Genomic DNA, 22,386 nt, shown 5'->3' with positions numbered 1-22,386 from the left:
CAACTATTTTTTTCACGAAATATTGGCATTAAAACAAAGGTTATCGATATTGAAATAGCTAAATAATTAACATGACATGAGAATTAAATTAAATATAAAAGAATGTGAATATAGACATTCATGTTCTGGGTACTTGCAACTATAGCCGCGTTCACACGTAGCAAGAAATCCGGTATTTAGCGTTCACACGAGGCAAAATGCGCGGTCCAAGAAATACGGTATCTAAACAGATCCGGTATTTCATGTAAATACGCGACTTCCCAGACCCCGAATAATTTGCTAGGAATAACCGATAATTTCCGAATAACGAGGCTATAAGCCTCGTTCACACGAGACCTCGTATTTATGAAATATGGTATTTGCGAAATACCGAATCTGAGACAAATACGCGGCCGAGCGTTCACACGCTGATTCGCGGCTCCAGAAATACGGTATTTGCGAAATACCGAATCTGAGACAAATACGCGGCCGAGCGTTCACACGCTGATTCGCGGCTCCAGAAATACGGTATTTGCGAGCTGCGAGCTGCTTTCGTAACAATCAAGCGAACAATGCGAAATCAACAATGCAATGCGCACCAACTGTCGATAAAATACGTAGACTGGTCCGCGCTCGAGAGTTCCACTCGCATTACACTGGAACTGTCGAGCACGGACAAGTCTATAAAATACGCGGCTTCAGAAATACGGTATTTAGCGTTCACACGAGGAAATGCGCGGTCCAAGAGATCCGGTATTTCTCAAGCACGGCAAATTAATCGGGGTCTGGGAAACCGCGTATTTACATCAAATACCGGATCTTTTAGATACCGTATTTCTTGGACCGCGCATTTTGCCTCGTGTGAACGCTAAATACCGTATTTCTTGCTACGTGTGAACGCGGCTTATGTTGCGCCAGCTAACCGTTATGCCACCTGTGCCGCAGATAAGGCACTGTATGCCACAAACTAACAAGAAGCCAACATAGCAAGCAGCTAGTGAAATTTATTAAAATATACTTGCAAAAGCCGAAAAACACAAGGAGTCAGGGTCAGTCAATGAGACAGGTTTTAATAATTTGCATCTATTAAAGTGCCCCAGTGAAACACGGTATTATAAAATACAATTAACTTTAATCATTTGGTCAAGCTCGTTCAAACACGTGTACACGCACCCACACACGCACGCGCGTACGCACACACCTCCCTCTTAGACTAATGCACACTACCTTCTCCGATGATAAACCACGTTACAATAACAACCGCAATAGTACATACAGTCGTTTTTTGGCCTCATAAGAAAATTAGCCACACCGTGCACACTCCATTGACCATGTACTCGTGTATGTGCTATACAGATTTTGCAGTGTTTCCAACACCGGGCATGTGTCCGAACATATGTGCCAGCTTGTTCTATGTAGAACATCTTCCTTGCAACCGAGCGTAACAGCAATTGACTTTCGTTATGCAGTACCTTTAGCGGTAGTCACACATGTGGTACTACGACTATATGGTTCATTGATTGCCAAACGTGACCATATGAAAGCTTCCTCATGTTAATTACTTGAGTAGTGCACGATAACCACTACAACCAGTGTGCACTGACCACGGCATGGTTTCTACACGCACGCACGCACGCACGCACGCACGCACGCACGCACGCACACACACACACACACAACCACTGCATGCTTGTTATCCTGCTCACTGTGTTTTGTGTAAGCTGACCAGTGAGTATTGTGTCTGACCACAATGAGTGAGTTGGCATATTCCTACCATAAGGAGATGCATGTGCAGTATTTACTATATGCTACTGCATTCTTCTGCTACCAGCGACTAGCACGTGAAAAATGCAAGTGGTTTCACATCGGTCTGATTTGTAAAATACAAAAAGAGCAAATAATAATTTAATCCGGATTCAGCACTGGTTTAGCATCGGGCATCGTGGGGGGGCACTACATATGATCAGGAGTTAATAAAGACAAATTTTGTCTTTATTAACTCCTGATATGATTAACACAAACATGCCACTGCCACCTCAGTAGGGGACCAGGGCACAACATTGCACAGCAACGCCCTGAGGTCCCCTGCTACTATTCCTTATGGCGTCTTACACAGTCTGGGCAGATCTTACAATGGCACTGGGGCCCATTTTGCACTTTTACTCTTTTAATTCTAATCACTTTCCATGAAACAATGTGCTAAACAAAACCTTTGAGTAGTAGTTGCAGTAGTTACCTCTCTACCTCTCTACAAGGAGATGAAGACCATTGCATATATATATATATATATATATATATATATATTGTTGAGTATGAATGGAATTAAAAGATACGGTACAAAATATTTGCATGGGTGTACGCAGTGCGTAACACTAGGCACACAATTTCTGCACATTGGTGACCCCTGATGTGTGGAGACAAGCCAAATTTGGCAGAAATATGAACTTTTCCCAGTGCTCTAGCAGCACTTTTATTGACGCACACATTTAATGCACACACATCATCCTGATCTTTTTTTCTACAAGAGAAAACTCCTACCATTTGAAGAACTTCTAGCCAGTACAGCGGCCTACCATCAACACATTTTAGTCTCTCTTTCTCTCACACGAGGGAGCTGCCGCTCATCAAGGGAGCTGGCAAATGTCTCACCTCCCATCTACTGGAAACTGTGTATATCTCCTGGTAATGTCATTTCCCATACGTCAAACTCCTCATACAGACCCGTAGCAACGTTAACGACATTGCGGGTCATGTAGAATAATTGCTCGTATCCTCTAGATTAGTACGGATAATAATGGTAAAAACAACGTCACCACAGCAATATTATATATCCCAGCAATCTCACATTGCCACAATACTGATCCCACTGCCTGCCAACAACAGTCGCCACAAGCGACACACGGCAACTACGGCAAAACGCCGCTGCAGAACTCCTGCGCGATTTCCTGGCAGCCGAGTTGTTGCAGAAATGGTTGTTTCTACGGCGGCAGGAGTGGATCCGATGCAGAGAACATCCAGGCTAGTGCAGCCTTGCTCTGCAGATTACTCACAAGCTCAGTCCAACATGAGTCAGTGCTGTGTTCAGTGTGGTACCAGGTCCTGTCGCTGCTGCAGCAGCAACTTTTCCAGGGGAGACGGACCTGGCGTGGACCACAGCGACTGTAATGTAGACAAAATTCCACGTTAGATATGCTACAGTTAGAAGTCCGATTCACAGGTTCACACAACACGGCTTCTTAGCAGAATTCTTAGTACACGTAGTAGGAACATACAGCTGAAATCAGCAGCAGAAAAATTCATATACGATAAAAGTATAGGAGGGGTAGAAGGTAAAGCAACGAAGCATGAGGAAGTTGATGAGCAAATTTAGAGGTGTATGCGTTTGGTGGGTAGGCCTAGGCCGCACTATGCCGCACACGATACATGGAGTACATCTAGATGTTAATATTTGCCTTACCTGGACGTTGCTTGGTGGAGACTTATCCTGACTGTTGGCGCCTGCACTCGATGCTGGCCAGGACTGCCCAGATGCGCCAGCGGCTGGACTCCTGCTTGTGTCTGCTGCACATGAAAGCATGCAGTCAGACATGTATTGATGGGGGGGGGGGTATCAGGAAATGCCTACGAGCATGAAACACTAGTTGCTCATAGCTATGAAAACTGATAAACTATGAACTAGTAAAACTGTATGTGGTTACAGCATCAAAAGCAGTTTGCGCAATGCACAATACCTTGTTTAGAAACTCCAGACAGCCCCATGGACCATGGGGAGTTGAACAACGAGTAAGTGTTAGAAGCCGGTTCCACACTTCTCTGTACATCCCTCATGCCAAACATGGAGCTATAAAAAACGAGATAGTAAGTTAAAGTGATTGCGTATTCACAGGACATTAACCACAATCGAATTGGTCCTGCACATTTCCAGCACAGGTAGTAGTATATGTGTGTAACAAATGCTGATCATGTCAACAGATGTGATAGATGCACAACAGAATATATCTTTCCACACATTAACCTCCTCACTATTACTGACCTATTACTTTCTGCTGACTCTCTCCCCATATGAACCAAGTCACAATAGCTTGAATCCTCTTGCTGCTGAAAGAGAAGCACAAGCACAACACTTAACAACATTTTAACCACATCAGCATAATTCTATTCACACTACATTCTTACCCATTAAAGATATATGAGGCATTAATCGATTACGGATAACAAAGTTCAAAGGTCTGTCAAGGAAACAGATGATCAATTAAATTAATGCTAACGTTGAACGGATAACTTCTGCCTCTTCATTTATTCAGCAGGGGTACATTCTGGGACATACTGACACATTACTTGTCTGTTATACGTATTAAACATGTATCAGAATGTAGGCAGGAGACACGGATGTTATTATACCCAATACTATTTTCACAATGCTGAGATAAGCATGGTAAAAGAGGCTATAATAGGTGCTACGCCTTCTCTAAAGACAGCCTGTAACTATGGTGACAGAGAAAGCTTGTCTTCTAGGAACTAGAGACTCGTAAGGCTCTCTCATCTTCAACTTACACTGAAGTCTTGGAATCCCTGTAGCGGTGAGATTGCAGCAAGCTCCTGCGATGATAACAAACACCGTCACTATCACCACTAGAGACTCACAATAACAGGTCTAAACAACTACAATAATCTGATGTTTTCTGTTTGTTAGGGCAAGTGACCGTGCCTGAAATTCCAAACATTCTATGAAGATGAATCAGTCTGCCGGTCAGAGGGAATAGATATAGATATATAAATACAACTCTTAACTGCAACAGTGTTCATCAGCTAGGGTTAACAGGACTGGTCAGTGGTCTTACCTGTCGTGGTTCTCTCAGGACAGCATCGAGGGGATAATCTGCATCAAATTCCACCTGCTCACATCTGTGCTCAGCGCCGACGCCCCGTGCGTCCATGCCCGCTATGATCCGCCGTCCCTCCATCACGTGACCCATCCCGTGCGCCTCCATCGCCGACCCCAGGCCTACGATATGTGCGTCCATCGACGACCCTATCCCTGCGTGACTCTCCGATGCTGGCCAGTGGTAGCCACTGCCGCTTGGCGGACGGATGTAGCCGGCAGATCTGGCTAACCCTCTTCCAATCGCATGCTGCTGACCCGGAAACGCATCCATCAGACGTGCGGAGACGGCGTTGTTGTGAAAACTAGCCCGGTTGTGATTCGGTGGTCCCTCCAACCGATATCCAATCGGAGAGTTTCGTGGAGACGGGGTGCCGATGGGTCCGAGACGAGGTGAGGAGTGCAGTACCTCTGGTGGGGGCATGTTTGTATTGCTGCCTACAGGTAGTGGCTGAGACCGCTGAGGGGAGTTCTTCTGCTGTTGCTGCTGCTGCTGCTGTTGTTGTTGTTGTTGTTGCTGCTGCTGCTGCTGCTGCTGCTGGGGATGTTGAAGGAACTGTGGCAGGTTGGGAATCTGCAGGTGTTGAGGCGGGGGCATGGAGTTTGTGAAATGAGAAGTTGGTGGGAAATGCTGAGGTACCGACGGAGGAGGATGAGATGTTGACTGTGACATGATGGGCCGGGGCTGGCCTTGTGGATGAGGCTGCCTTGGACACATGTGTGCAGCCGGGGGAGGCAGATGGGGTTGTACGGGAGGCATGGTGGGATGATTAGTCATTGAGAAGCCAGTTGACATGGCAGGAAATGGCGGGGGAGGTTCCTGAAGCTGTGCTTCAAGAAGTCTCTGCAGAATGTCATCCTCTGGTGTAGTGCTGGTCTGGTGTGACGGGAATGCAGGCATCGCGGCTGTGGGAAGTGGAGGGAAATCTAAAGCTTTGTTTGGCAGCTGTTGCTGTTGCTGCTGTGGTGGCTGCTGCATTGTCGATTCCTGGTCATCTTCTTCTTGTCTCTCAAGCTCTCTGTTCCTTTGCATTATCGCCTACAATCAATGCAACAGTATAGTCATAGATCATAGACGATTACACGTAGCCGCTGTGAATTACCATAACAAAGCACGTATTGTCTGTCACTTGATACCCACTACCAAGTGCGAGTGCTGAGATTCAACCACACCTCTTACCTGTATTGCCACATTTTGTCTCGTTGTTCTCCTATCCTGGATCCTGCCTGCACCCGGACCTTCCTGTATCTTTCCCATGCTACCGCTTCTCCGGTCTCTCGGCACTGACTCACGACCAGAGTCATGTCTGACCTTCTCCCTGGAAGACAGCACAACATGGTGAGAACCGAAAAACCAGAAATCCCAGCTTAGATGAATGAGGGGTGAAGCCACATTGCATTCCACAGCCACCATCACCATTCCAGCACCAACCACAGATGACCTTTTTAACTAATTATCATAATGCTAACCAATAAAACGATGCCAGATATCAGAAGAGACAGTTGAGATGCGGCCGGGTAACAAATGTATCAGTGGATACCTGAAGTCGCCAGGTGTTCTAGCTCCACGTCTTCCCTCTGCTGGGTTACTGTAAGCTCGCTGTCTGGAGTATGGCTTCTCATTGCCGAGCACATCTGACCTACAAACACATTCATCCCATGTGACACCTAACTCTCTGCTCTCTGTCTCCTGGTCTCCCTCACTGCCTCTTACTCTCTTGCTCTCAGTTTCGCTCTTGATCTCTCTCCCCCTGTTGTGCACTCCCTCGTACGTTTTCTCACTATCCTCTCTCCCCCTTTCTCTCTTTCTCTACATCTCTCTCCTGCCTTCCCTCTCCCCATTTCTCTATCTCACTCAGTCTCTCATTCTCTGACTCGCTTTGCTCACTATCTCTGTTTCCCTCTTTTTTTTTCTCTCTCTCTCCCCCCATCTCGTCCTCCTTTTCTCTCATTCTCTCTCTTTGCTCGTTCAGCCGCTTTCTCTTGCCACCGTTCTCTAACCAACCTGCAATTACTCTCATACACATCATGCTGTTACATGGTAGGTTCAGATCTGAGAGACTTACCTGTTCGATCTCATTCCCAGTTCCATGTCGGACGAGAAGCTGGGCCTGGGACTCTGGTTCTTACGCGAGCTCTTTAGCCCCTGTTCGAGTGAGCCCCTTCTTTCCACTGCCTCTCCCCTCGAATCCTTCCTCTTGCAATCACCACTCTCGTCCTTCGCTTCGCGTCGATGCCGTGGTGGGATTTCTGCGCGCTGGCTTCGCCGGTCTTCGTGTCGTTCGTCAGCAAAGTTCACAGATTTCTCCACCTTTCCATTTTCCCTCAGTTCCTTCTTGTTATTATACATCAACCTGACGAGGAGTGGCATTATTCTCACTACCACCGAGATTCTTCCCATGTTGATTTCATTACGTTTCACATAAAGGGCAACTTACTTTTTAGTAATTCCATTTTTAAAGGAAAACTCCTTCTTTAAAATGAGAAATTATATTGGAAATGAATAGCTAATAATAATCTTTAAATTAAACTTCTGGCATGTGCCTATAGGAAAGCTAATTTTATCAATCAAATATACACATATTCACTAAGCTCATGCTCATTGTCAACAACAAGATAAATGCCCCAGACAGCAAAGGTCATTTACTAAATTAAATTCTTATTTAATTGGCAGAGGAATCACAGTGATATTAATCGTAGTGTATGAAATGAATTCACTGAAGGCAAGCCTGTATGGTGCATAGAGCAACATGTGTGTCACCTGTCAATCTCCTCCTCTTCCAACCCTGGCAGTGAAGTGCTCTTGTTTAGATGCTTAGGTGTTTCAAAGTGAAGCAGGCGCCCTCCTGTGACAGTGTGAACCTTCAGCACGCTCAAACTGGGAAAAAACACAAGCTCTGAAAACTAAAGAACCCACGTAGAAGGGTAATTCTAAGACGGGTGTGCATAATCATGCAAGAATCTTGTTATGTACATTATATGCGATGCAGAGCCAGGGTTTCTTCCACGTTTAAAGCCTGGCATCAATGGTACGGTCAAAATCATGGCAATATCAAGCATATCATCCAGATACACACCATCCTTGCAGACTAGAGACTTTGCAGATATAGAAAAAGTGGACTATTAACAAATGTTCAATATGAATAACAGTAACTACCATTCAAATATTTAAGATCTATAGTTATACAACATATCAATAACCATCCTAGAAATAATGGGTAGAGTTGGAACTGTGTGATTATATCATTTATGATGATTACCTCGCCATGTCAGCGGCGAGAGCTTGTCCATGCTCCACGAGACGCGATACACGGAGTTTCACATTTTGTTCCGGTGTCATCAACTCTCTGCTAAACTCCAGACAGCTGCAGTGAAAACAGACAAGAGCTGCTTACTACCAAGCTGTCAAAGCTCTAGTGGTGAAACGATTCACCGATATATCGATATACCGATATATCACCGATATATGATACAGTGGCCAATGACACGATAATCGATATGCAGCGTCCATATCGCGATACAAACGATACGGATGTTAAACAGTGAACAAGACAAGCTAAACTATTTAATAAAGAACATGTAATTCCTTTTAAATTGAATACTCTCTCATGGTTCATACAGGACTGAAAAATGTTTCAAGGACTTTTCAAGGACTTTTCAAGGACATTTTATCGGAAATTCAAGGACATTTTACCGGGCATTTTATCGGAATTCATACACAGAACAAAACATACCTGGATTAATTTAATAATAACCCCATTCTTAATCACTGTCACCTCTAAAGCTTACCTGGATCACATTAATAAACCCTTCTACACTGTCACCTCTACAACATACCTTGATTTAATGACTTACTGTAATTTGTGATCATCATTTAACTGTCTATCGTGTCTATAGCTTTTTAAGCTCATTTAACGCAATTTTTATTGAGGTTTGCACATTATTGATGGTACAAAATTTCTTTTTATTACAGGCAAGGATTCTTTCTAAAAATTCAAGGACATTTTCATGAAATTCAAAAACTTTTCAAGCACAAAATCAACATTTACTAAATTTAAGTACATTTCAAGGACTCCTCTCAAATTCAAAGACTTTTCAAGGACTGTGCGAACCATGTCTCTTTTATTTTATGGACTCCCCCTCAGTATCATGTAGAATCGTAGCTATCCTCAGCCGTTGTAGAAATCTGGGTCAAAATATGTGGCGCCCTTGTATTGCCGCCAAAATTGTTACCGCAAAACAATCAAGTGCCGATTGAAAGGTGTGTGTCGTTACTAGATACGTACTGTAGCACTGTGTATGGCGTGCATGTGAGCAGAGCTTTCAATTACAGGTAAGTCTAGAGCATACTCAGAACATCTTGGTGTGTTTCAACCATAGAAATATATATAGTAACTGATTGTTTACTATATATGCATAAGGCATTGACATACTCATAATACATTTGTGCTATGAAAGTATTTGGAATACATATCAGGGTTCTCCCCAGGATGAAATTCAAACAGGGGGGAGGGAGGGGAGGGGAAAACTAGGGGGAGGGGGGGGGGGAAACTAGGGGGTCGGGGGCGTGTATTTTTACCGTACGACTAATTAATGCGTAAAATCGCACCACACCATAGACGGTAATTGGGGTTCTTGTATATATAGATAGCCGAGTCGGTGTACAGTTAGTGACAGGTTAACTTGTGTACTGTCTTCAGTGCATGCGCTGGTACGTAAATACACGCCGTCTTGGGATCGTCCTTCGAACGGCAAACTTCTGACCGATCGGATTCCTGGCCAGCTGGCAAACTTTTATCGTGCTTGGAAGCGATTCAAAACAGGGGGGAATTTCCCAAAGGGGCGCAACGATTGCAAACGGGGGGAGTTTTCCCAAACGGGGCGCGCGCGCCCCGTTTGCGCAACGTAGGGAGAACCCTGCATATTATAACAGTAAAATAACGTTAGAATTCGACAGTTCATACCGACCAACTATTTCTATCTGCGATCGCAATACGTATCCTTTCACATGTATCATGACTCATGCATCGAGATACGTATTGTATCGTGACCCTAGTGTATCGATACACATCTACAAAGTTCCCCTCCTCTGCAAAATCTCACAGCATTGCGTTTGTCACTTTTAAAGAGCATGGCCGGCCTAAATGGCATAGTTTCACTATCTTCATAATGTACAATGGAATCTATTTGAGCGGGTTACCTGTGCACATTCGTGAGTGGTGCAAAGCACTGTAGGTCTACATCTTCTGGGAGTGGTTGGTCTTTGTCTGGAGCGAAAATGAGGCAGGGATCACCGGACAGTAACGTGTAAAGCACAGGAAAATCTTTAGCAATGTAGAACGGTTCGACCTTTTATTAGGTAGAATATAGTAATAGTGATTGCATGAACTTATATATACCACAATTGTAAACTGTATAAGAAAACAATGATTTCAGAAAAGATCAATTAAAAGATATACAGACAGCTTCACCAAATAAAAATAAATGTATAGAAAATGTAAGGAATAATTTAAATCGTAACGATCAATGTAAATAATTACTTACAGTTGCTGGAGTCAAAGTTGTCTTTTGGCAGAAGTTGAATAATGTTGAGCAATTTTGTGAAACTTGGCCACACCCTACAGCAAAACACATATGGAAACATTGTCTCACATACGGCTTGAATTGCTATTTCTTTATATAGGATTTTTCGCTTGCACATCAATAAATTATACTGCATCACTATAAATACAAAACAAGCTATTCAAAAAGCCTGTTGTGGTGGTTAGTAGAGTGGGCGCTTCTTATGGAGATGATAGCTACAGAAAACATTGTACAAATATGTAAAGAGATGTACTGTTTAAAATTGAGTTCTAACTAGTAATTTGCAATCACAGTCATTTATCAAACAGGACATACACCTACACCAGAATGAGCAAATGAACAAACACACTTACACAACTCTTTCCATGAATGCAGCTTCCTTATAGATGTAGACATGTCCCTTCAAGTAGTCCAGCAGTAGTTTGAGGACAGACAGTGTGTGCATCTCCCTGTGCTTTACTTCCTGCTTGCCCCGACCCACAGCGAAGAGAAGAGCATTGAACAGTGCAGCTGAAAGAAAGATGGTTACACTCTTGATCTACAGGACAATCAATAAAAAACGATACAACAAAACACTGCACATACTTAAATAATTACTAATAATTAAATTATCAGTATCAACCCACATTCTTGTTATAATTATACAACATGAAGTACATTTAGTAAGCCTAGTTTTGTGCTAACCAGTAATTCCTAAAGCAAGTTGATAGCCTAGTTTTTCTTCTTTGCTGAGTAGTTCATCTTCTTTTGCTTCTGCTCCATCAGTGTCCACCAGATGTCGCCGGCAGTGACCAACAGTGAATAGATTTATTGCCAAAACCTGTAAAGAAAATACAAACTTTAGTGTACTGATATGATTCATTTGAGAAGATGCAATTCGATTGCACTACATGACATTACCACCGAAGTACTACTGAGTATTGAGTATTACCGAGTAGTGAGTATTACTGAAGATGCCAGTTTTAAATATTACTGCTCCAGTAACTCTAGAATTTAGAGAAGTGCATAGATAGGGTAAGGTAATTCAGTATACTGGCTGTATTTTTAAGCCAATACATGAACAACTGCCCATTCTGCTTTACAATTAGACATAAGTTAGTATGAAAAGTCTCACATGTATAAGCTGAGTTGCTGACAATGCATTGGAGCACGTATGAATGACCAGATTGGGTGTCAGACGCTCTGCCATCTTCGATGCTTGTTCAAGACCTGCAACAGATTTGCATCTGTATTTACCCTAGTCAATCATTATTGTTCATGTTGATAAAAGTATTACCTACCTAGTTTGGTAACCTAAGGCTCAGTCAAGGGAACCCTACAAAGTGTCTATTACAGACACATGTTCGTTCTAATGCGGTTTCACTATACAACTGCTACTCAAGGGAAATGTGAACTGTTCTTTACACACAAGTGTCTGTTCTTTAGAGGTGTCCAATAATATGCATTTGATTGTAATAATTATTTTATAAGATTAGAACAATTATTATCATGCATAAATATATAAATGATGTTATAATGGAATTAAACACTAACATAACAATAAGCTCAATTCTGTCACTCATTTAACACCAGTTTAATAATATTTAACTACATTAAAACATCCAGACAGAAATAATGTATATGCAAACACTATACCATTATCTAGCAAACAGTTTTAAATGTACGCTACTGTTGCCTATGCCTACCGTTCAGTGGCTTTAAAAAAAAAATGTATTATAACATGGCACTTTTAACATGTAAAATCTGCTGAAACTATAGAAGTACCACGTATATTTCCATTCCATATATTTCACCAATGCCACATGTGTGGTTTAGTGTACCTAAAAAGGTCATCTTATCTGATACCAATTCTATGGTGGTATAATGATATTGGCATAATCTTCCTCTAATTGTCACTTATATTGCATATAATCACGGAGGGAAAAGGATTGAGCAATTTTCCAACGTTTACAAGCAATTTATTAGCACAAACTTATAAAAAATGAAAAAGAAACTCAAGGCTATACCTGCGCCAAGATGAATGTGTGCTTGTAGGTGTAAAAACAGCAGAACAGTTTCGTGGACAGTGAGCCGGCCTCGCCTCCAGTCCAACCTACCGACACACAGAAATGGTAATCATACTTGATGAAAATGTGTTAGCACTAGAGCCGTCACATTATTCATGGTTCGTACAGGAAGACTGAATTTTTTTTCAAAGACTTTTCAAGGACTTTTCAAGGACATTTTATCGGAAATTCAAGGACATTTTATCAGGCATTTTATCAGAATTCATACACAGAACAAAACATACCTGGATTAATTTAATAACCCCATTCTTAATCACTGCATGTCACCTCTAAAACTTACCTGGATCACATTTTAATAAACCCTTCTAAACACTGTCACTTCTACAACACACCTTGATTTACTGACTGATTTTAGTGACTTACTGTAATTTGTGATCATCATTTAACTGTCTATCGTGTCTATAGCTTTTTAAGCTCATTTAACGCAATTTTTATTGAGGTTTACACATTATTGATGGTACAAAATTTCTTTTTATTACAGGCAATAATTCTTTCTAAAAATTCAAGGACATTTTTATGAAATTCAAGGACATTTTCATGAAATTCAAGAACTTTTCAAGCACAAAATCAACATTTACTAAATTCAAGTACTTTTCAAGGACTCCCCCCAAATTCAAGGACTTTTCAAGGACTGTACGAACCATGTTATTATTTATTAAATCTTTATTGCATGAATTCAGATACAAATACATGTACTGACGACAGTTTTTTTCATGGAGAAAAAATCTGATAAAAGCAATAGTGTTGAGTGGTAGTTAAAATGATAAAACCCTATCAGGAATTATTGCGTAAATGGACAGGATCTCGCATTTCAGGTACTGTCACAGAAGTTACTATACCTGTAAAAATCACTGATTATTAGTGTTCAACTATTGTTTGTGGAAGTCATCTGCTAACGCTACTAAAATTATTAACGTGCTGCAAAGTCATAACGTCTCTGAAGCAGCCACTATCTATCAATGGTGAGCAGGGTTCTGGTCCAAATTAACAGTACCTCAGGGCACGAAAACGCACGATCCTGTCCCGCTAAACACAAACAAGTGCTAACATTATGAAAGCAATGCAAGAGACGCCGGTCATACGTACGGTTCCATCCCCATCTTACTGTACAGCTTCTCCAGGTTGGTGGCTGCAACTGGAAAGGGGTGCTTGACGGCAATGCTGCGGATGTAGTAGAATATCGTTGCCAACTTGTCCCCCTTCCCAGCCTCTATAATAGCCAACTGGTTGTAGGGCTGACCTGTTGGTAGAAGTCAAAGCTATATCAACCAAGTTATATCAACCTGATTTTACACCTAGATGATTAGTTATTGGTTCTACACGAAATCGCAATAATTTTCATTGTGTAGTAAGAGACTTCCCTCTTACTAAAATATCAGATGCTAGCTAGCATTATTGGATTTATGATAACACTTGTAGAAAGTCATACAGAATTGTAACAACAAATTATAAAATTGTGAATAATAAAATGATAGTCCTAAAAGAAAGGACATCTTCAGTGTTTCCCCTGGCCAAAAAGGTCAGCGAGTTGGTAAAATTTATTTTGGTGGTTGCGCTATCCGAGGAGCGAGCAATGCGAGCACCGAAGGTGGTCGCCACGCTAGGGGGGTCCAGGAAATTAAAAAAAAATAGTGCAATTTGGTGCATTCTAAGCTATTCTGAACACATTATATGAGACTCTTGAATCACTTTTTCAAGTTGTTAAAAGGAACAAATGAACTACGAATATGAAATGATACAAGTATTCACATTAAATAGTAATACCGTCGAAAATGAGGCAAATGCCTGGAGCGTGGCAAAGATCTTGAAGCTTCCGGTTATTATTTATCTTCTGTGTATCAATGATCTTATGAATTTTAAGTTCATAGTTAATAGCTAATAGTAGTTAATTATTTTTATATGCTCTCATTTGCGTTAATAACGCTTAACAGCATGAAATGTTTTATTTCAACGAAAGCATTTTCCTGGTGTAGAATACAAATGAACACCCATGCGTATGTATGCATAGGTATAGCGCCCTTAATTCGCTGCTGGAGTCAACATGGCGCCTGTGGCGCTCAAGTACATGACCAATCATCTTCCTAACCTGTGTTTATCTATAGGCCTTGCCAAGATTCGCGTGTTGAGAGTATCGTAAGTGCACGGCGTTGTGCTTTAAGTTTGAAGATTTATTTCGATTTTAGCTCAATAAAGTGTAGTTTATTGATGGAAGAACAGTGATTTTCGTCAGCAAGGCGGTGTTTTGGACAAATTTCTGTGGCGGCTGAGAATTTCAGCGAGACGGCCCGCCTCGCTCGTGTCAATGTAGGGGAAACACTGATCTTAATATGAACTAATTATTGCGCTAGTCTAGTTCTAAAGCTTCAGCTGTACATTAAATCAGTCTCCCTGCAAGATACTGACAAAAATGCCTACATACCATTGTAAGGGACGAGTTGAGCTGCGTGCCTGTAATAGGACTCTGCCTGTTGCATTTGAGTACGATAACGAGCAAGGTCTCCCAGGTGAACTAGGCAGTGCTGACAGATGTAATGACAGGAGGTCAACTGCGGAGTGACAGCTCCCAAGCCCTCTGCAGCATTTACCTCTGGAAATGCACAATAAATGCATGAGGACGTATACCAATCAAGCCATCCAAGCTTGCGCTTTGATTATAACTGCCATGTTTGATCAACAGTTTTAATAATATAAAGTAAAATTATCATAACAATGCTTACTAATGAAAGTCATTTAGTATATATTAAATAAAAATATGAATAAAAATAATTTCAGAACTAAGTTTACACACCTTTTAGAATGCCAAGATCTTGTGGTGCCCTGCGATGGGGTAGCCCTAAAGTAAAGGCACTGCACAGAACCTGTAATAACTGTAAATAACTGAATTTAAGTATTACGTTAATGTATCAATAGTGGTGCGCGGTATTATCGGTATACCAGTATATCGCGGTACAAACTCAAAATAAGATGTATCGCGATACATTCTTGCCGTACCGATTAACCACCCCACCTCCCCGGCGCCCCGCGGCGCGGCGCCTGCGAGGGAGCGGGATACTAGCAGTTTAGATAGACTTGTAAACAGGAGCGCATTCTAATACGCCCCGTTCCTGAACGTAGACGGGGTATCCAAAACATCTAGAGCCGAGGGCATGAACTCCCTCAACGCATGATTCGCCACACGAACAAAAACTCGCGACAGTCTAAGAAATCGATTGTGGCATGTAGCGCAGCCCAGTGTTTTTATGACCGCATAATAATAAGTTCATAAGTCGCAGGGGTTATCGTGGGGAGCGAGGGCACGACCAGTGACACAATACACCCACATAATCAAAGCTGTTAAACTGTATATACTTAAAGATTCTAGACACTTGTAACTTTGCGGTAGCATTGATCTATGCATGGGGGTACCGTGGACTGGGGAGGAGAAAAACGAAAGTAAAACCTTTCCCAGAAGCTCCCCCAATTTGACCAATTCTAATTAAGTTACATTTATGCTGTTAATGCCAATGGTTATTTTTATATACTATTTTGTTACTCACTGCTAGTAAATAAGCGGACCACCAACTTTTTGTGCAGGGCCACCAACTTTCTGAAGTTGGTGGTCCTGCTGTCCATTAGGTTTTCAGCCAAAATTCGAACCCTGGTAAACCATCTCCCCTGCACCGTTGGACTCACGTGTCGGTTCCGTGTACATTTTATTTCAGTATACGTCGTTATATGAATTCTAATTCGTTGCTTGTCAGTTGATGATCGGGTTATGTGACAGTTTGGTAAATTTATTTATTCGGATTTGAAATGAATTATTATTAAGTAACCATTCATTTAAAAGTATTGTTGAATCACATGTATTACATTTACAAAAAGTACAAATTCAATTCATTATCAGTGATCATATAATTGAAGCAAAAATTTAAATATTATTTATGAATAAAGGTATTACAACAAAAACATTTATAGATTTCAAATTTCGAAACTTCATTGAATGATTTTAAATCTGTGGCCAGTGACTTGACTGAAGTTAGAATTATCTTGATAAAATCAGTAAACAAAATTGTTGTGTTAATTTATTTTTATGGATCTTCTCCTCATTTTACTACAAAAAAGTAGGGCAAGTGAATATTGCTATAGGGCAAGTGATTTTCAGTTTTACTTGCCCTACAGGGCAAGTGGACTTTCAAAGTTAACGTAGAGCCCTGCACACGCATACATACACAATAAGATAGCCTGCTTGTTTGAATTGTTGTGTTGAGTATTATTAAAGCACAGTCAGACTCTGAACGTTTTACACTGTTTTTCTTGATAGCAGCAACAGGTAAAGATGAGTAATAATATATCGCGAAACAAAAATGTTGGCGATACCCAATATGTATCATATAGTCTCCTTTCAACTCCACACATATAAAAACTTATTACAACAACATATCATTGTTCAGAATAACTCAGATGCAAAAGAATAATTTTAGTAAATACTTATCAATCCCTATACAGAAGAATGCAGTAAACTTCAACTAATATATAAAACTGAATAAATAACACATCACTACCACACCTGCATATAAAATCCGCTGGCTGTCTCCAGAAATAAAGCTAAACTTGATTGAACCTCCACTCTTTTAGGGTTTTTCTTGTCCTTAGCTTGTTGCTGTAGCCATGTGATCTGATTCTTGAATGCATAGTTCCAACTAGATGTTTAATAATTTGAAACAGTTAATAAGAAATGCAAACTAATGCACAATCGGTAAAATACATTGTGACCCAAAATATACAGAAAACAGAATAAAATTATTAAAAACTTTTCACCTCACAAAACAATCCACCATTATTTGGAAACGCCAATCCTATATATATATATATATATATATATAGCACTTCTACATGATGTAGATCACTATAAAGATATTAATGTAAAGTAAATGAATTAGAGGCAAACTAATTATTAGTAGTCAGTGTGCGCAAAAGTCTTGTGTCAACGTGCAAATTTTTCCCCGTGACAAAAGTATGTGCACACTGAATGGTAGACTGAAGTATAATTACTACATTACTTTAGGTAAATAACCTTTTGTGTGCACATTAATTTCCTTTGTACGCTGGTTGCAAATGTGTGTGCGCGCACACGCGCACAGCTTAGAGGGAACACTGATTAGAGGTATAATTTCTATGCTCTTTTGTGATGTATAATGCATTTTCAACTAATGAACCAATATGATTACCAGTACAGATGAAACTAAAATCGAGGAACAATGCATGCACTTACAGATCCTGCTCCACCTTTTTGTCCAAAGCATATTCAAGGTCAAGAAGGAGGAGCTGTTGATAAATATCCTGCAGTCGTTGTCGGCCCGCCCATGCCTCGCTGGCACTCACCCCATTTTGAGACACATTTAACTTCAGTGACTCTGCCTGCCTACAGAGTGGGACATGGAATTAGTTGCAATGAATCTGTGCACGCTTCATCTAACACAGCATTCAACTTGTGATCGATGGCAATCAGTGAATCATTGCATACTTCAATGATATGAATTATGATATATTCTTTATTCTACTTAGATTAGTTTTAATTTAAACACCATAATAGAAGAAATTACGAGTATTTCTACTGCCAATGAGTGCAATCATGCAGCAATGTGCAGACTAGATTACTACCATAATAATTAATAATAATAGTTTTAATACCAAATAAAAATGCTCGCACTGTCACTGATAACATCACTAGTAGAATGAGACAGTATATTTATATTCGGATGTGTTTATTTTAGAATGTGACAATTAGTTTTTTCAACGCGTGCCTATGACAAATGATAGATAGGTTCTGGAACTTGTAATTTGTGTATTTTCTTAATCAAATCCTGACTTTTTTAACTTCAGCTTTCAGGGTGATAGGGTTGCATCAGTTCCGACTAACGTTATAAAATTAACATGAAAAATGAATCCATGGTGTTATATACTTACTGTACCAGCTGAGCAGGACTAAATCCATCAGCATAATCTGTCATCTCCCAACTTTCATTTGAATTTGGGGTAGGCAGCTTAACTTCATATGTCTGGCTGCCATGTTGTTTTTGGTAAAAGTTCACTTCCGCTTCCTGACGGAAGTCGTACTGCAGCGCCGCTAATATTTCCATGGTTACACAATTACAAATTGCCTGTCATGGATTACCTCGGTAGCAAATATACTGGTGATAGGAAGAATGGCAGGTCAGGTCTGTTTATTTCATATGTTGAGCCTATAACAATGACATTTACATGAGTTATGATGACACTCGCCTGCTACTTCTAGTTCTACGTGACTGTTAGGCCCACAGGCACTTGAAGCGTTTCAACTGTAATTTGTAAACATACGCCGCCGCCATTGCGCGCACACTGAGTCACACATAAATATTTATTTATTTTTGGGATCGCGCTTTCTCACCTGCTATATATTTATTAGTGCGTTCGATTTGATTCCCCAGAGCCACCTGGGTTAACCTGGGTACGAAATCGAACGCATCTGGGTTAGGGAAGATAAACGAACGGTTTTTGGGTTAACCCGGGTTAATTATCATGGTCCATGGGCATGGATGCCAGTGACAATAAAAAAAGAATAGCAATTGTAATCTTCTTATTAATGAAATCTAAGAATGAGCGGCTCAAGGATAGAGAGCATGTCCAGTAATAAACATCATCCTATCCACTCGCCGTCCTTGAGCAAACACACGCAGTCATTCATGCAGCACTGATCCCGCACTGATATCGTCGCCATGCATGGTGTCGTTGCAATGGATTGAAATCAACACACGCCAGTCATCTCCACTGCTACATTCATTGGCAGCACTGATCCCGCACTGATATCGTCCGCTCCATGCAAGTGTCGTTGCATATGGATTTGTCGGAATACTTCCCCCCCCCGCAAGTAGTCACCTCGCGAGCCGACCGCTCACTTCGTTCTCACCCGGGTGTGACCCGGGTAACTGGAAAAAAACCACGTGTACTGCCTAAATCGAACGTATTTGGGCATGGTGTATGCAGGGGGGGTCGTGAGGGTCGCTCACGAGCCGCCCCCCAAAATTTAACAAGGTCCACATTTTTTCTCCAGACATTTTTTTTTCGGGGCCTTTTTACAATGACATAAATGAACAAGATCAGGTACACAATGAGTCCAAAAGACATTGCCATTGCGTGACGTAAGATCTATCCCAATTCCAGCAATTCTGAAACTGAGAAGCCTTTTTTTTAAACAAAATTTGTTTCATAAAGAGAGAGACAAAGACCTGACAAAGACAAAGACAAGAACAAGATATAAGACAAAAAGTTCAAAAAACTGGTTTTTCAACTGAAGTCAGAAAACTCTTTTTTTAAACTGATAAATTTTTTTTGTGAAACAATTTTTTTTGTTTTAATTAAATTGTCAGGGCGTGTACAGCGGGGGTCCCAGGGGTCCGGACCCCCCGCTCGCGCAGAAAACGCATCGAAAGGAGGTCTAAAATTTCAAAAATTTTGGGGCGAGGGCCCAGATACCGCGCCAGATCCCCCCTTCGCGGCTCACCAAGTTTTCGTTAGGGTTAGACCCCCCCTGGTACAAATCCTGGTACACGCCCCTGATTTGTATTGACTTGTATCACACAGACTTGGCTGCTATTAATTGTGAAAAGGTCCAACAAATTATGATTACGACCCACCAGAAAAAAATCCTGGATACACCCTGATGGGGCTGCCCCGACGTAGACCCAGGTTTAACACCATCTGAGCAACAAATAGAAACAAAAGGTCCCTATATGATGTGTCCAGTGTGCGCGCAATGGCGGCGGCGTGTGGTTTACAGTTGAAACGCTTCAAGTGGCGCCGTGGTTTAGGGCCTACTGGCACGAGCAGATGGGTTCGTGTCGTATCAGTCTTACACTACAGATAGATATTGTAGTGCTAGACCTGATACGACCAAACGACCCAATCTGCGTATGAAGATATGCCATCTGATGATAATGGCCATCTTGAGTATGGCATCTGGAGGCAACGCAACCCATCTGAAGATATGGCCCACCGAGGTAGTTTAGTTGTTTAGTAGGGCACTATTATGTTTTAATAATTGTTATAATATGATGGTAGTTTTAGAGTAGCGGTTAGGGCTTAGGGTCTAGGGTTAGGTTAGGCGTACACTTCTGTAGCACTGCCAGGCACTGTTGAAGCGTCTTCAAATAAAATATGATACGCAGTGGTCGCGTGTGCCTGTGCATCGCGACAGTTAATATATAGAGGCCTAGCTATATATTTAACTGTCACCGGGCACAGGCACCACACCCCTGCGTATCATATTTATTGAAACGTTTCAAGTGGCCTGTGTTCTGTAGTAACAAGTCCTGGTAGCACTTTGTTATATCACATAATGTACTCGGGTAATATGACTGTAGTACGCCTGAATACGACAACGACCACCTTCAGCCCTAACTGCACTAACCTGAGTACTCTTACTGTTGTTCTTACTTCACTATGCTTAGTCAGTTAAGTACTACTGTTAGTGTTTGCAGGCTGGCCTGCTGTGCCATGCCCGATACAGGCCCACTTGAACGTCCTCAATAAATGGAAAAAGTGTAAACATCGAATAGTTATTTTTACTGACCAAGTTTTAATGTTTCTCTACTCTATTGGCGCCTATTTATTGGCCCGATAATTACCCCGTAACATGTCGTGCAACATGCTCATGCTGCAACACACAGTAGCACGCGACGGCGGCTGCCCTTGCAACAAACAACATGAATGAAGAAGAGTTAATTTCGTGGTTTATGTTACCTTTTTTTTTTAAATTGAGATGTTCCAAGTGGCCTATGCTGCCTGGTAAACATAAACACTGAACACTAACCTAAGCAGTAAAGTCATTTATAATAGCTGACCTAAATAAGCTGGTTTACTCCCGAATCCGATACATGTCAAATTGCATTAGGGCCTACTACCTGGGTGACCTCATGCATTATTAGCTCATCTGACCTAGTCCAATGCCAGCTTGATAGAATCGCATTGAGCGTGCGTGGCGTGCGTCCGTCTAAACAGTTGGGCACAATCTAAACGGCTCGTACGTACCGGATTCGAAAGTCCGGCGAACTTGGGGGTAATACTAAAGGAGTTGGGCATGTCGAAGCTGGGGGTCAAGAGGTCAAAAGAGTTCAAAGAGGTGTAAAAGAAGGGGAACTTAACTGCCTTAACTTAAGGTATCGGAGGAAATCGCAGATGCGGCGCACAAATCTTAAACTGCTGCGAGCTAGCTCGTGATAGTCGGTGTAACAGCATCAAAATGGGGTAGGACAGCCTCACTGTGCGAAATTGGAGGTCACAGGTCAATGGGCACAGGCCAGATTTAGACATTTGTCTGAGGACATGGTCTGATGAGCGATTGAAAAACTTTTTTGTTTTTCCGGGCGGTGACCTAGCATTTTTATGGCTTTAATTGAAAGGAACGCATCGAAATGTAATTTCTGCTGACATGCGAAGAGTAAGTGTCGGATAACCTTTTGACCCTCAAAGAGGCGGGTTTTAAACATGATCTCTTTTATCTGTTAGAAAAGAATTTGACTCCGCGCCGGGTTTGCTAGTAGAATTCTATACATGCCTTGGATGTAGTGAGGGCTAGCAATGTCACAGTGAAAATTTCAAAGGCTAAATTTGGTTGAGTTTTATGCTCCTTAATCGTACTCAATTTCTATGGCATTCGCGTACTGTTCAGTTGTGTTACATGTAACGTATGCCACTGTCAGGGTTACATGTAACGTATTCCACTGTCAGTGTGTTACATGTAACGTATGCCACTGCAGTGCCACTGCCAAGATGGCCAGTGCATGTGGTGGTGGGTAGCCTGTGTATGTTTTTGCGCTGCGTTGATTAGTTTACAGGTGGCAGCTCTCTATTTTAGCGGCT

The 22,386-nt window shown here is 41.6% G+C and overlaps 2 protein-coding genes across 4 annotated transcripts in view; one reads left to right on the top strand and one right to left on the bottom strand.

Moving 5' to 3' along the window:
• Positions 1-963: 963 nt before the first annotated feature.
• On the bottom strand, positions 964-18,671 carry LOC106813120 (protein SMG7-like). 3 transcript variants are annotated; one of them, XM_014817178.1, is made up of 23 exons: positions 18,457-18,671; positions 17,762-17,911; positions 17,057-17,189; positions 15,299-15,377; positions 14,930-15,097; positions 13,597-13,750; positions 12,451-12,536; positions 11,559-11,653; positions 11,129-11,264; positions 10,798-10,954; positions 10,406-10,479; positions 10,062-10,128; positions 8,122-8,226; positions 7,623-7,739; positions 6,928-7,215; positions 6,403-6,501; positions 6,042-6,180; positions 4,821-5,900; positions 4,534-4,578; positions 4,013-4,077; positions 3,711-3,820; positions 3,437-3,537; positions 964-3,138 (listed from the first exon to the last, which is right to left on the bottom strand). In XM_014817178.1, exons 1-23 carry the CDS (start codon positions 18,627-18,629, stop codon positions 3,061-3,063), a joined length of 3,699 nt encoding a protein of 1,232 aa, XP_014672664.1. In that variant the 5' UTR covers positions 18,630-18,671; the 3' UTR covers positions 964-3,060. The 3 variants fall into 3 exon arrangements, with proteins under 3 accessions (XP_014672664.1, XP_014672662.1, XP_014672663.1); XM_014817176.1 differs by having other exon boundaries at positions 3,437-3,540; positions 18,457-18,670; XM_014817177.1 differs by having other exon boundaries at positions 3,437-3,540; positions 4,013-4,074; positions 18,457-18,670.
• The window catches only part of LOC106813123 (MORN repeat-containing protein 5-like), a 15,567-nt gene continuing 11,828 nt past the window's right edge, over positions 18,648-22,386 (top strand). Inside the window, exon 1 of the mRNA XM_014817181.1 lies at positions 18,648-18,702. Within this exon, the coding sequence (XP_014672667.1) occupies positions 18,656-18,702 (47 nt within the window). The 5' untranslated portion in view covers positions 18,648-18,655. The remainder of the gene's footprint in view (positions 18,703-22,386) is intronic.

The sequence above is a fragment of the Priapulus caudatus genome, unplaced genomic scaffold (assembly GCF_000485595.1).
Source record: "Priapulus caudatus unplaced genomic scaffold, Priapulus_caudatus-5.0.1 Scaffold728, whole genome shotgun sequence".
NCBI lineage: Eukaryota > Metazoa > Priapulida > Priapulimorpha > Priapulimorphida > Priapulidae > Priapulus > Priapulus caudatus.
Note: the sequence above shows the minus strand (reverse complement) of the source record. Positions and strands in the feature narration are given on the sequence as shown.

Bases quoted from the DNA above. Each gene is read 5' to 3' on its own strand.
- LOC106813120 (XM_014817176.1), bottom strand. From the start codon at position 18,629: ATGGAAATATTAGCGGCGCTGCAGTACGACTTCCGTCAGGAAGCGGAA. The intron at 15,098-15,298 runs GTGTGTAAACTT...GTGCATTTCCAG, and splicing joins AGATCTTGGCATTCTAAAAG to AGGTAAATGCTGCAGAGGGC. The intron at 3,139-3,436 runs GTAAGGCAAATA...TCTACATTACAG, and splicing joins CTCCACCAAGCAACGTCCAG to TCGCTGTGGTCCACGCCAGG.